The sequence below is a fragment of the Spodoptera frugiperda genome, chromosome 12 (assembly GCF_023101765.2).
Source record: "Spodoptera frugiperda isolate SF20-4 chromosome 12, AGI-APGP_CSIRO_Sfru_2.0, whole genome shotgun sequence".
NCBI lineage: Eukaryota > Metazoa > Arthropoda > Insecta > Lepidoptera > Noctuidae > Spodoptera > Spodoptera frugiperda.
In genome coordinates this window covers 2063788-2077409 of record NC_064223.1, presented here as the reverse complement: position 1 = coordinate 2077409, position 13622 = coordinate 2063788, and the positions used below count along the sequence as shown (strand labels likewise).

The 13622-nt window shown below is 36.9% G+C and overlaps 4 protein-coding genes and 1 long non-coding RNA gene across 13 annotated transcripts in view; 2 read left to right on the top strand and 3 right to left on the bottom strand.

The window, feature by feature from the left end:
* Positions 1-10391, top strand: part of LOC118262578 (uncharacterized) — a 26681-nt gene extending 16290 nt beyond the window's left edge. For all 9 annotated transcript variants that reach the window (XM_050697531.1, XM_050697537.1, XM_050697535.1 and 6 more), the window contains one exon: positions 9786-10391. In XM_050697531.1, coding sequence (XP_050553488.1) covers positions 9786-9851 — 66 coding nt within the window. In that variant the 3' untranslated portion in view covers positions 9852-10391. The remainder of the gene's footprint in view (positions 1-9785) is intronic.
* On the bottom strand, positions 721-5516 carry LOC118263175 (uncharacterized). Its single transcript, XR_007705802.1, has 3 exons — positions 5045-5516; positions 4526-4738; positions 721-2860 (listed from the first exon to the last, which is right to left on the bottom strand). It is a non-coding gene; the product is annotated as an uncharacterized LOC118263175 (long non-coding RNA).
* On the top strand, positions 5673-7650 carry LOC118263173 (uncharacterized). The gene is made up of 2 exons (XM_035575009.2): positions 5673-5899; positions 6076-7650. The coding sequence occupies exons 1-2, from the start codon at positions 5837-5839 to the stop codon at positions 7636-7638; spliced, it is 1626 nt and encodes a 541-aa protein (XP_035430902.2). The 5' UTR covers positions 5673-5836; the 3' UTR covers positions 7639-7650.
* On the bottom strand, positions 7640-9773 carry LOC118263174 (uncharacterized). Its single transcript, XM_035575010.2, has 3 exons — positions 9277-9773; positions 8871-9067; positions 7640-8666 (listed from the first exon to the last, which is right to left on the bottom strand). The coding sequence occupies exons 1-3, from the start codon at positions 9405-9407 to the stop codon at positions 7690-7692; spliced, it is 1305 nt and encodes a 434-aa protein (XP_035430903.1). The 5' UTR covers positions 9408-9773; the 3' UTR covers positions 7640-7689.
* On the bottom strand, positions 10349-13622 carry LOC118262890 (factor V activator). The gene is made up of 2 exons (XM_035574543.2): positions 12782-13622; positions 10349-12675 (listed from the first exon to the last, which is right to left on the bottom strand). The coding sequence occupies exons 1-2, from the start codon at positions 13618-13620 to the stop codon at positions 12333-12335; spliced, it is 1182 nt and encodes a 393-aa protein (XP_035430436.2). The 5' UTR covers positions 13621-13622; the 3' UTR covers positions 10349-12332.

The following is a 13622-nucleotide window of genomic DNA, read 5'->3' as shown; positions in this document are numbered from 1 at the left end:
TGGCAAATCAGGTTTATTAGCAATCAAATTAAAAAATGATTGAAATGATTTATCGAAATCATCCTCACAATTGGCTCTAACAGAATGAACAGAATTAAAATTATTAATCAGCAATGTTTTATAAACATTTATAAATTGATTACAATTGAGATTAATATTACGTACACCATTACTTATAATACCACTAAAAAAGTTTTCCAAAGGATCCTGATTAAAGTTTCTAGTAAGTAATTTTTTTATTTTATAATCAACATTCACATGCAACCACATTTACTTAAAAGTTTTTATATTATGAATCCAATTTTTGATCGAAGGAAGCCGGCCTCATCTAGTTATTTAAGAGATTGACGTGTAAAAGTGTTATTTTATAACCTATTTGCAAAATAAATATCATTTATCATTTGACTCATGCTTAATCAATACAGAAACATTTCTTCTAACTACTGATTCAAAAATTGATTCTAAAATTGGTAACATTTCATTCCACAGTTGGAAATGGGGTGAGTTATATTTTAAGCACTGCTTATATTTTTTAGACGATCCTTCATAAGAATGGCCATTAAATGAGTCAAACAGCTTGTCGAAGACCAAGAGGAAATCTGCAGTCCCTTGGCATTCGTCTGGCAGAATGTTGTGTTCTGAAACAAAGTATGCAAATCTCAATTACAATAGGCATTTAATAAAAAAAGGTAATTTAAAAAACTAAAAAACCCGACTGCGTTTCTTGAAAAAACCCTAAAACAAGAAAGTCATCGTAAAATTTAAGCAGTCGGGACCCATTCTAAATATGAAGACTTTGTGAGGGCACATACGGCTGGCTTTCTAGAATGGGTCCCGACTGCTTAAATTTTACGATGACTTTCTTGTTTTAGGGTTTTTTCAAGAAACGCAGTCGGGTTTTTTAGTTTTTTAAATTACCTTTTTTTATTTAATTATTTTTAGTTTTATTATTTTTGTATTTTGATATATCTAGTGTCACTCTCACAGCAAATACGAATCAAACGACACCTCTCAAGTCAAAATCCATCAAGCAGTTCAGGCTAGAGAGTGAGAAATATTCGAATTTGGCGCCAAAAATCCGCCATTTTGTTTTTTTATTATTTTGATATATCCAGTGTCACTCTCACAGTAAATACGAATCTAACGACACCTCTCAAGTCAAAATCCATTAAGCCGTTTAGGCTAGAGAGTGAGAAATATTCGAATTTGGCGCCAAAAATTCGCCATTTTGGTTTTTTTATTATTTTGATATATCCAGTGTCACTCTCACAGTAAATACGAATCTAACGACACCTTTCAAGTCAAAATCCATCAAGCCGTTTAGGCTGCAGAGCGTGCCAAACAATTATACATACATACATACATACATACATACATACATACACTCGAAAAACATCACCCTCCTTCTGGCGCAGTCGGGTAAAAATGCTCATCATCACAGCCTTTCACCACAGTACACTAAAGTACTACAGTAGGTACTGGGATTTGTATATCAACGGCTGGACATAGGCCACTCCTAATTATTTGCTTCACAATAGGGTTGTGAGAAAATACTCAGGCCAATATAAAGAATAAGCCAAGTAACATAACAAAAAACATAACCCTTGAGAAGAAATTAATACACAATATTGAGTCTATAGTACAATATTCCGGCGACTTAAAGTCACTCAGAAGATGACGAAGAGAGCTAATATGCTTTATCTATGAGATCAGTGGAAAAATGTATATTTCGTTGCGTCTGGTTTAAACTACATAGTGGACTCGATCGAATAACTTATTTATAATTATATTAAAGATAATTATTATAGAGGTTACATTAGATACCACACAGTATTAACATTGCTTAACAATGTTTTCGAAGTTGTGTGCGTAATTATCGCTTATCTCGTGCCTCGGCCAGCACGTTAGGGCCGTCGTTCCGGGTTGTCATAAGAACAGTTATGATAATCGTTACGGGAAGTCAGTACCCTCAAAAAGCCTAACACATATTAAATAGATATTCGGCCTTCGATCCAATCTGGATAGACTAGACAGCCGACCCGGACATGAAAGACAAAACTAAGAATGAAATGAGAATATTTTAAAATGATGATGGATTGTTTCTTACTCATTGTAGGTTTATAAATTGTAGAAGTCTGCAATGCGACAGATTCTGCATCACTCGGCTGCTGATGTCCTGGAAAATATAAGTTATTTATAAATCACAAATCATATTTTACATACATACATAGACTCACACCTGTTTACCAAACACATAAGTTCTAATATTTTCCAATATGATGCACGTTAGTGCGAAAGATCAGTAAACACGAAGGGACGTTAATAGACGTAACAAACGTGCTGTCTCGCTAAGAGAGTGAATGCAAGTAACCAAGTGAATGGGGTGCTGCATGATTTTATGAACAACGAAATGAATCAATTTTTCTTCAATATTATTCATAAAACTGGAAACTTATGGCATGTATAATTTTTTTCGCTTTTGGCGACGTCAACAAACCATCTTGAGCAGATAAATTAATGTATGTTTTTTTTTTTTGAGGGTTGAAAATCATCCAATGACTTCTCTCGCCTTGGGCGAGGCGAGAGGGAGTGTCAGACTCTTACTGACTAAAAACCACCCCGTTTCTACTCCTGCTTTTCGAGCCGGAGACCCGGTAAACCCACTAGGTAGTCCGCAGCTTCGGAAAATGTATGTATGTTGGATAATTTTTGTTTTAACTTTACAAACCTCTTGGTACTTGAATAGCCATAGTAATTAATGTTGATGGTTGCATGTTTTGGTCAATTTGTTGTACTTCTAAAAGTTGCAGCCCTGATGTAGATGGCATACTTTCATCAATTATGGGTGGAGTTTGGCGTCCTGAAAATAGTAAAAGAAAACATTTTAATATCTTAGGAGCAATATTATAGGTTATTAGTATTATTACATTTTTCTAATAGGAAAATTTCAGTAGCAGCACGGAGTCTAGTAATGTGCCCGGTACAACAATAGGCTCACCCCCTATTATGTAGGACTAAAATAAATCTGGCGAAACGTAGTTGTAGCAATGCATCTCTGCCTACCTCTTCAGCCAGGCCTAAAAGGCAGGGTTGGGCAGTATTGTAATGACTTGTAATTAAAATAGATAATTGAAATATAAATGCGTATTTGGGACTATAAATCATCCACACGAAATGCTATTGTTTGTAATCCGAAGCGAGTATTACATTATCTAAATAGCGCGCAAGTAACACAGCATTTTATAAAAACCGAACTGTATAAAGTTTTTATGATACCAAATGGCATGCATTCCGTGTCAAACTAAATAAGAACGGCGGCAATCGGACCAGAAATCACGGAGTAATCGTATATAGATATTTTTTTGTATAATATATGTATACATAAACATTATATATATATATTCATATACATAAACATTACATACTATATATACATTTTTTATGTATAATATATACATAAAAAAGGACGAAATCCAAAGCCTGAATCTCCTCTTATTTGAAGTTAGTTAAAATATATTGTATCTAAAATGGTGTTTGAGTTGGTCAGCCTCCTAAATGATAGAAAAAAAGAGCTTTAAATTCTTGAGCGCTATCTAAATATAATAAATGTGTTTATACAATTTGACACAACTTTTTGCTCACCAAAACTTTCTTCTTTAGCAATTTTATTCACTCTCTAACAAGACGCTGTTAGTCTGACAGTACATTTAAAAATTTGATGTTCATGAATGGAATGTCTGGTTTTACTGATTAATTAATCTTGTTTTAAGCTATTTTTCAGCTCGTAGTGGTCTAGATTACTTATTTTGTAATTCGTATTTTATATTTCAACTTAAAGTAACTAAAATACTGTATTTCAGATTTAAATATTATATTGACATGGTTGTGAGGAGTATTGGGTGATGAGCCGACACATGAGTTTGTGGGTGCCTACCCAGGACGAGCACAATATTATGTTATGTGTCGGGATGTTATTTATTTATAATGTGTATGTATTTAGACGTGTATAAGTACATATGTTTATCAGCTTTTTGAATACTGTACAGGCTCTGACTAGTTAGGAATCAGACAACTATGTATAAATTATGCAGGAATATTTATTATTATAATATTTAAAATAAATATTAAATTATATTACAAATATATTTTAATTATAATTTATAATGTATGTATATATACTAATAGGTATTTAATTTGCAATCTGAAACTTTCTTATTAATATTTTCCTTCAACTATTTGTATTTTGTTCACACGGCTACACCTTAACTTAAGGCATTAAGTCCTAAAGCTTTAATATACTGTTAGTATATAAAGTTTTCAATAAACAAATCAATTTGAAATAGATATTTTGTATTTCATATTTTATTTACTTGTCATATAGTATGTGTTAATGTCTATTTCTATTAAAGCCAAGCATTTATTATGCATAGGCCTTGTGGCAGGCGCAATCTATGTGTGCATGTAAAATTTTGGAGATTGAAAGTTATAATAAGAAAATGTTCATAAAATATAAAATTTTGCTTACCTAGATTTAAAGTGGGAACAGCATTCTTAGTCAGACGACGGCTTGGCAGCTGATAGCCCTCCAAAAAGTGCTTATTGCACAGTAATATATGGTTATATATGTATACATTCCCTTTTTCTTGTGTTATTTTATCTAACACAGCTTTCCACCGAGAAAATTTCTCAATATCTTCTAGTTTAATACTTTTCGGGTTAAGGAAATGATGCAGCGGGCCTGAAAGTAATTAATGAAGTTATGTACCTAAATTTCTATTTTTCATTCCAACATCGAAAACATATAAATTAATACAATCTTTTGACCGCGGGTTCACCGTAGGCGACTTATATGAAGATATATAATAATTTATAGCATATGATTTATTCTCACGTATTAAGCTATATATCTACAAAGTTTCATTACAATCTATTCGGTAGCTTTTGCGTGACCGATTACTACACAACTTAACTATATATAGGATGTACCTAAACCTTTTCGTTGTACATTAATTTCATATACGATAATTATTATTGTAATACTTACCATCATTAGCGCACCCAAAGTAGCACTTCAATCGTGATTTATTAGGCATGGTTATCAAGTAACAACTCCAAAATCGTGAGCAGCCAGTAGTCCGGATATCTTGCCAAGGTAAATCGCGAAAGCAGTTATCAAAATTCCAAATTCGAAGCCAAGTAGTATCAGGTGTGGTAGAATATCAAAATCCGTAGGAAGATAGCCAAGTCGTCAAAAAAATTAATAAAAAAGCACAATTATAACACCAGCGAAACGTCCAGAAAAGCAAAGAAAATTGTTTTGAAAGTTTTGAAAACAAAATGGCACTTCAAATCCCCAACCATAGACACTCCAGCACATAAACTATATCCGTGACTATAACTATTAAAATAATTTGTTTTTAAAATGACTAGACGTGATACTTTAAAATCATATTTTATTTATTATTTATATAAACAAATACATTATAGTGTTGTTTTTTACAATGTTTGTAATAAGTCTGTAAATATATTTGAAATAATGCCATCTATTGAGAAAAAAAAAGCAAAATCTAAAATGTATTGTTGCCCTTAACCACGAGATGGCGCAAGTTTCTATGAACATTTTTGTAGCTGTCATTTGTATAGGAGTTTCACACCCCTGGTTTACATCGAGAGTTTGATAGATAACAACACGCGTAATAATCATGGAAGAAGAAAAAAAGCCATTTTATAGATATTGCATGGTACCAATGTGTCCTAACAATATAAAAAGTACACCAGATAAAGTTTTTTTGCTGTTCCGAGAGATCCAAACATACGTAAACAATGGTGTGAGGTTATGCGAAGAGAATATAATGTATCTTCAATATCGCGTTTACATTGTTGTGAAGATCATTTTAATGTAAGTATTATATTTGGCCAAATAACATCTTGTAGTGTTCTAGAAATCCATAGGTTACAGAACTTTATTTAAGTTCGTAACCTTATTTACGAATGTCATAACATGTTAGAAGATTCTTCATCTGAGCTATTTCTACTTATCCTAAGATGCTTCACCAAGTGTTGTGTTTATTTCAGATCAAAGAAGATACAGTAAATTATATTAAATACAAGCTCATGAAGGAACAAGGCGAAAAAGTTAAATTATTCCTAAATAAAGGAGTTATGCCTCATAAATTTCAATGCCAAAAACGAAATGCTCCAGCACCACAGGAGAGAATGTATGATTCTAAGAAGAAAAGATTATCACTAATAAATGAATCTCTCCCCGAACCTGAAGTCAACAGTGAAAATGTTTTAGAACGTGAAACTTCACAAACAAGTTATTGTGATGCCGGACCAAGTACTTCCTATATTCAAGGCTGTGAAAATGATCCAGAGAGGCCTAGTACCTCTGTTATGGATGTGTCTGTAATAGAGCCCCGTACATCCCATGTTGAAGTCTCTACTAATACAGAAAACTTACTTAGTGACAAGTGTGTGCAAATAAATAAGAGACCAAACTTCAGAAGTAAAAGTGTTCAAGTTAATTTAACAACAAAGAAGACTAATGTAGCTTTATCTCCTGTTCCCCTTCCATCACAAAATATTGGAACTTCACCAATAAAACCTGCAACAGCTGCGGTAAAAAGAAAATTATTTCCTACTAAGTCGGATACAACATCTATTTCGTCCATTTCTTCACAGATATCTCATGATTATGAACCCTGTAGCTCATCTGACTTAAGTTATTGTGTGCAAGATGAATCAGCAGATTCAGATGATGAAAAACATTTTAAAAATGTAATGCGCAGTAGTATGTTAAGTGCCATAGATAGAGAACCCAAAATGTTACTAGGATTACCTAAACAGTCATATCATTTAATAAAACTATTAAGTGAAAACATTCCACTTCCAACTGTAGACATATTAATAACTCTTAAGAAATTGAAGTTAAATGAATCATTTGGCATACTTGCTTTACATTTTGGCTACTCACAGAGCACTATCAGTAGAATATTCAATAAAAGTTTACCTTTAATCGCATCAAAAATGAAAGACTTGATTGTGTGGCCAACACCAACTGAGGTATATAAAAATTTACCTATATCATTCAGAGCGAGGTATTCAAATGTTATATCTATTATTGATTGCTTTGAAATCCAGATTGAAAAACCTTCCGATCCAGTCCACCAATCACTTACTTGGTCACAGTACAAAAAATGTAATACATTAAAGTATTTAATTTCATGTACACCAGATGGGTTGATTAATTTTATATCCGATGGATATGGTGGAAGAGCTACAGATGTCACGATAGTGCAAGACTGTGGCTACTTAGACTGTTTACCTCCAAAAAAAGCAGTTATGGCTGACAGAGGGTTCAAAGACTTATCACATTTACTGGGAGCCAGAGACTGTACTCTCGTCCGGCCACCTTCTGTTTCACAATCCAACCCAAGCACCAAAGATGAAGTAAAGCAGTCAAAACGAATAGCAGCTTTGAGAATTCATGTTGAACGTGTAATAAATAGATTAAGAGAGTTTCATATGTTACTGCCTCATGCTTGTGTAGACTATAATTTAATACCTGTCATTGATGATGCAATAACATTGGCATGTGGTTTGGTAAATATTCAGGATGTTTTAATAAAAAAATGAATTAAGAATGCATTAATTGTTTTATTTCAGATAAAGTAAAAGTACATGTTTTTAAAATTTACCTATTTTTGGGAAAATGGCTTGATGCCAAAACAGTGTGCATTTTTCTATTATCGTTTCACACAGTTGTTTTTTATATTCCACCTCTATTATATTAACTTTCTTAGAGGTTTCAAAATTGTTATCAGCAACACAAAAAAGACCCTTACTTTTATTTCCAAAATGCATCTGAAGTTGTAGTTGTGCCATATATTTTGGAGCCACTTCACTATTGCTGTCAATATAACGGCTCAACGCTTTTTCTGATGATGGGCATTTAATTTCTATGCTGTACATAGTACTTTCCCCATCTGGAGAAGCCCCCATTATAGGATGAGCCGCATTTAATTTTAAGCCACACTTATTTATTTTTATTTGTTTAATTTTCTCTACTTCTTTTAATACTTGACTTTCTAAAAATCGCCCCCTTTTCATAGCTTCTGTATCCTTCAGTTTGGTTGCTCCCAATATGTTCTCCGTTAAGGAACCATCCAGAACTTTACAATGTGCAGCCTCATATGCCTTAGAAGCTGTGATTCTTCCATATCTTAGTTCATGCCATAATGGACAGTCATTTTGATCTTTAGTTATCAATTCGGCTTGTTCGCATGCTTCTGTACTCATCACCAGTTTGCAATATTCAAGAAACTCAACAGGGTTTGCAGTCTTGCTTGCAAGAATTAAATGGTGGATCGACAGTCTCTCTGCATTGTTTGGAGATTGATAAAATTTCATCAGATGATTATTTGTATCACCAACACTCACACAATTATTTTTTACCACTGTTAAAAAATTGCCAGTGCTTGAGGAATTTGATGCGGGATTCACTTTAGGTGCTTTGCAAATATCTTTTGCTTTAATAAACTTCAAGCTAGTACCAACTGAAGAAAGCTTGGATTTTTTCCAATAACACTCAATGCTTGTACTTGGAGGATCTTCACTACGTCGGTGAAGCCATGCTAAAAATGCAATAGCATGTTTACATCCTCCTAAAACAAAAGAATAAAATTATTTTTCTTACACAATAATATCACTCTGGTAGTAATGGTTAACCTAATGCTGCTATAAGTTCTTGACTTCATAATAATTTGACAATCTTTATGGTTACACATGACCTATGACTGTCAAGAGTTTTACTTAGATAACAAGTATATCATCAGCCACAAACACAAAGTAAGTAAAAGAGATTGTACCTAAGTGTGCTGCGCAATCCAGACATTCCACAGAAATTACAGTTTCTTCAGCTTCATCACATACAGCTTGTACTGCGTATGACTTCTGACGAACATTGTGCTCTGGTGTGATGCGAGCTTTCACTACACATAAGTTCCCCTCTCGTTTAATTTGTACATATCCTACAGCTGAATCGCCGTATGATTCTCGTTGAGATCTGTAATAAACAATAATCTAGGTTTACTTACTTACCTACTCTCATAAAAACATGCGATTGATCGTATAATCTAATTCATACGTGTTTTAATAAAGTATAATGAATGTAAACAACATTTGAGGTTATATTTAGGGAAATAATGAAATAAGTGCACGTATGCATAAAAACAGATTTACTAGCTTAAAAATGCCATGTTTGACAATAATTACCTTGCAGCTTTTACTCCTTTAACCTCAGCAGATGTAAAATCTGGGTTTGACGCAAAATATGTGGTCATCATAAATGCATCTATTTTTGGAAGATTATCCGACTGTGCTTTCACAAAACCGTTGTCCGTCATTGCTATTGATGACGCTTAATATTTCTTGATATTTATATTTTAGAAAACTAAGCTAGTATAGCAATACAACCAATTTCTCTCAAAGTTCTCAAACACAAGCTGTACCTCTACCATGAGTTGACACTTTGACAGACAGTTGAGTTGGTACACGTGACTGACTGACAGGACGATAATGTGCCCTATGACGTCACGAGGCGTTTTACAAATTTGAATTACGCGCGTAAATTTTTCACTTTTTGATTTATGTTTTAAATAATTAAATGCATATTAAATCAGGAAATAACGAATTGAGTGTAATACTACGACCTTAAAAGCTTAGGGAAAAAAAATCAGGCCATTTTATTTTTTATGCATATTCCCTATTGCGGCGTGTTACAGAGCGGCGTGTACGACGCGCCCATGGTGGAGAGCGAGCGCGACCCGTACGAGCACAGCGGCATATAGCGCGCCGCCCGGACTCGTTCGTCACAAACTCAAACTGTACAGCCCTACAGACACTCCGGCCTTCTCCAGTACTTTCTTCTTGTTTCTGATTCTCGCTCTGTATACTCAATTGTTAAGAAAATATTTTTATTTTAAATTATGTTAGAGTTATGAACTGATGGTATTTTGATTTGACACAATATTTTATAAATTTATTATGTATAGATGCACTTTTCTTATTATTTCCATCCCTATGTTGTCGATTTATTTTCTTTTAGTCATAGCTAGGTTTAGGTGTCGGTACCGTGTACTGTAGCGAGTGGGTCAATGTGTCCACTGCGATATAGCGCGCGAGTAGTGGGGGGGGGGCGCTGCATGTATAAAACAATTAATGCCTTAGTAAGACAAAGATACGCGTCATTTGTATAGAAGCATAGTCTCGGCTTATATATGTATATTGGAATGAGGACAGGCGGGGACGCGTCTGCTTAACATTGTATTATAATTATAATAATTCAAAACATATGGAAAATATTTAATAAAATGTTTATGTTATGCTTATGGAATGTTTCATTTCAATTACTTTATGTTTGTGATGTCGTCCAACACTGTGTGGAGTCGGTGCGACCGCCGTATGCCGAAGGCCTTATACAGTTGAGTATCGAGTGGACATTATGAAGTGCACGTCACATAAAAGCAGGCTTTGATTCCGGTTTACCGTATAGGTACCGAGGAGGTTTGGATGAGATATGTTACTATGTTATGTCGTCAAGGTGTCGGTGTCTGGTCCGCGGGGCCCCGGCGTGGGCGCGGCCGGCCTGCCAGCAGGGAGATGATGGGGATGGAGAGCGCGCTCGGGGGCCGCGGCGATACTTCTGTCTGCTTGGTAGGGGGCGCCTCGCTCGTCTCGGGGATATTTTCTTCTGTTTCATCTTCAGGATGCTCATCTATGAATTCGTTTTCCATTTTTCCCTCCGCAGCGCCTATTATCTGGAGGATGGCGGTGCCGAGAGTGCACACGACGAATATCGCCATAATCAAGGATATGATCAACAATCCCTTGTTGGGACACACTATAGACTCGAGACAGATATCGCCGCGTACGAACCGTTGTGAACACACAACATCGCTTGAACCAACTGAACGGAAAAGTCACTCAAGTGTCATTCCAGAGGTGCCAGCTAGTCTATGCCCGCGCTCCGTGCTGTTTGCCAGTGTTTCCCGATCCGGGATTCGGGGTTCGAGCAAGGACGTTGAAAAAAAGGTTTTATTATTTCAACGTCCTTGGGTTTGAGCCAAAGATGCTAATGTTCAATGTCGTTTAGAGTGAGGCCCCGTTTGACCATTTGTCCATTGTCATCATGTTTGTCTCTGTGACGTCGTGCGTCGTGGCAGCCCTGGTGGGGCGTACAATGAGCTGTTCCGTTGCGGTGACACCGAGGCCAACACAGCGCAACGGACAATTGGGCCCTCGCTCTAAATCGCGCTTACGTCGAATAATACATTCGGATGGTCTACCTTTTTACCGAGCAAACGAGTCACCTGATGGTGAGCGATCAGCGCCGCCCATGAACACCCGTAACACCAGAGGAGACACAGGTGCAATATATATTTATATGATAGGAAGATTATTATTGACATATATAAAGTGGCCAAAAAGTCACGGATCAAACGAAACACGGAGATAAGAGATTTGCAACATAAAATGTTTCTACAACATGTCGATCATTGCGGGATAAGATATGTATGATATTTGTTTTATCAATGAAACTGCCGAGATTGGTGCCAAGAGCTGAAATTCAATTTTTGTAGTTGTTAAGAAATTAAAAGAACGAGTAGACTAGGATGGTTTCCATGCCACGACTAAAGGAAATGCATTGGTCTCTTTCAGTATCGAGTTAAAACCGTAAAATAAAAAGAATGCCTTGTAAGCTGGAAACATTTCCGTTAGGTACTCACAGATCCACATCTCATGTAAGTACTAAGTACTAGTACTAGTTACATTAATTTAATAATTTCCTGGCTTTGCATTACATTATGATAACACTACCATATCAATGTTATCAAGACACAGGGGTAAAAAAATTATTCCTTTCCTGACGACGACGATAATTGAATATTCCGGATAAAATGTTACAAACTGACAATTAAGCATAAAAAAACTGGAACATAGAAATTTATTGTATCTTTAATGTTTGTAAAAACGACACGTGGACAGTGTCCGATTAGCCATGTGCATGTAGCAGGAGGCAGCAAATGTTCAGGGCCCCGCGTCTTGGGGGATAGCTATATGTCTACTGTATGTCTTGTTGTATCACTTATATTATGTACACCAATAAATACTTGGAACAAATCTGCAACAGCTATGTGGTCAACAAATGATAACAACTTGCCTTTATTTAATAATTTAGTTGGTATATTATTTTAAACATTTATTTACAAATAAAAGGTTAAATTACAAATAAGGCGTTTAAAATTAATGTAAAAATTTATTTTAAATAATTAGTCGACAAAGTTATCGATCCAGTCCCGCAGTGCGGCGAGGTTTACGTAGAGCTGGGGCTCGCAGGTGACGCCGCAGTCGCTGTTGTCGCTCATGATGCCCAGCAGCGCGCCCCCGCGCACTAGCGGCGCCCCCGCGCAGTAGTTGCAGGCCGCGCCCCGCGCCCAGAGCGCCCCCGCGCACAACGGCGCCGCGTTGGACGCCGCGCGCTCCGCCACCGCGGCCCCGCGCGTCAGGTGGCGCTGCGCCCAGCCTGCCGCGCCCTCTCCCCCGCATGCTGCAGTCGCCGTCACGAACACTGATACTTGACGCAATCGTCGCACTTCTGTTTTATCCACTGTCCTGTAATATAAAAAAAATATATTTGAAACAGTTTAATTACATACTTAAATTACATTTCAATAATTTCTGTGCTGGACCTAGCTAAATACTTTGTCAAGCGAGGTACCTGTATCCTCCGTAACCAAGAATGAGGAGCCTCTCCCCCAGAGCCACGAGGAAGTAGTCGATCATGCGCGGCAGGCTTAGAAGAGGAGCACGTGCGCGCAGTGCGCGCGCCGAGCGCAGCGCGGCCAGGTCGTGCGCGCGCGAGTGTCCCTGGTAGCGCGGGTGCAGGCGCACGGCCGCCACGCCGCGCGGCCGCGACTGCTCCGCCTCGCCGAACTGTTCTATCATAATAAACGAGTCCAGCGAGTCCACTTCCTCGATGGAAGCGATACAACTAGCAGCAGTCAATGTCCAAAATTGTGTAATCTTTGTTAAAATGCAGCCGAAAGTTACATCCCCGGGAGGTTTAAATTTGACCAGGGCTACTACCTGGTTCTTATATATATCGCTGGCAGACTCGCCGTTAGAATTTTCTAAAAATTCGTCATCGTCATAGTAATGTAGCGGCTTCAGCGTCTCGTCAAATGGAGTGGTGCTTATGCGCCGGGTGTAGTGGCCAACATCCGCAGTGTAGCTGTCAGTGACATAGTGTCGCGTGTGCGCAGTCGTTTTCTGAGAGGGTTCCCACGTACACTCCACGTCTGGCGACAGAGTGCTGGTTACAATAGGGCTGGTCACGATAGGGCTGGCAGTCGTCGTCACAGTGGGCACTGTGACATCTCCAAATTCAGTATTCAAAACTTCAAAATGAATTTGGCAAGCCACAAAGTGTAGAACCAAAAACACAAAAAACCCAATAAACACAATGAGGAGGACAGCCTCTAGGATGGTGAGGAGTCCCTCAGTCCGAGTAAATGACTTGCACCAACCCTTCAGCTCCTTACAGCACACATAACACATTA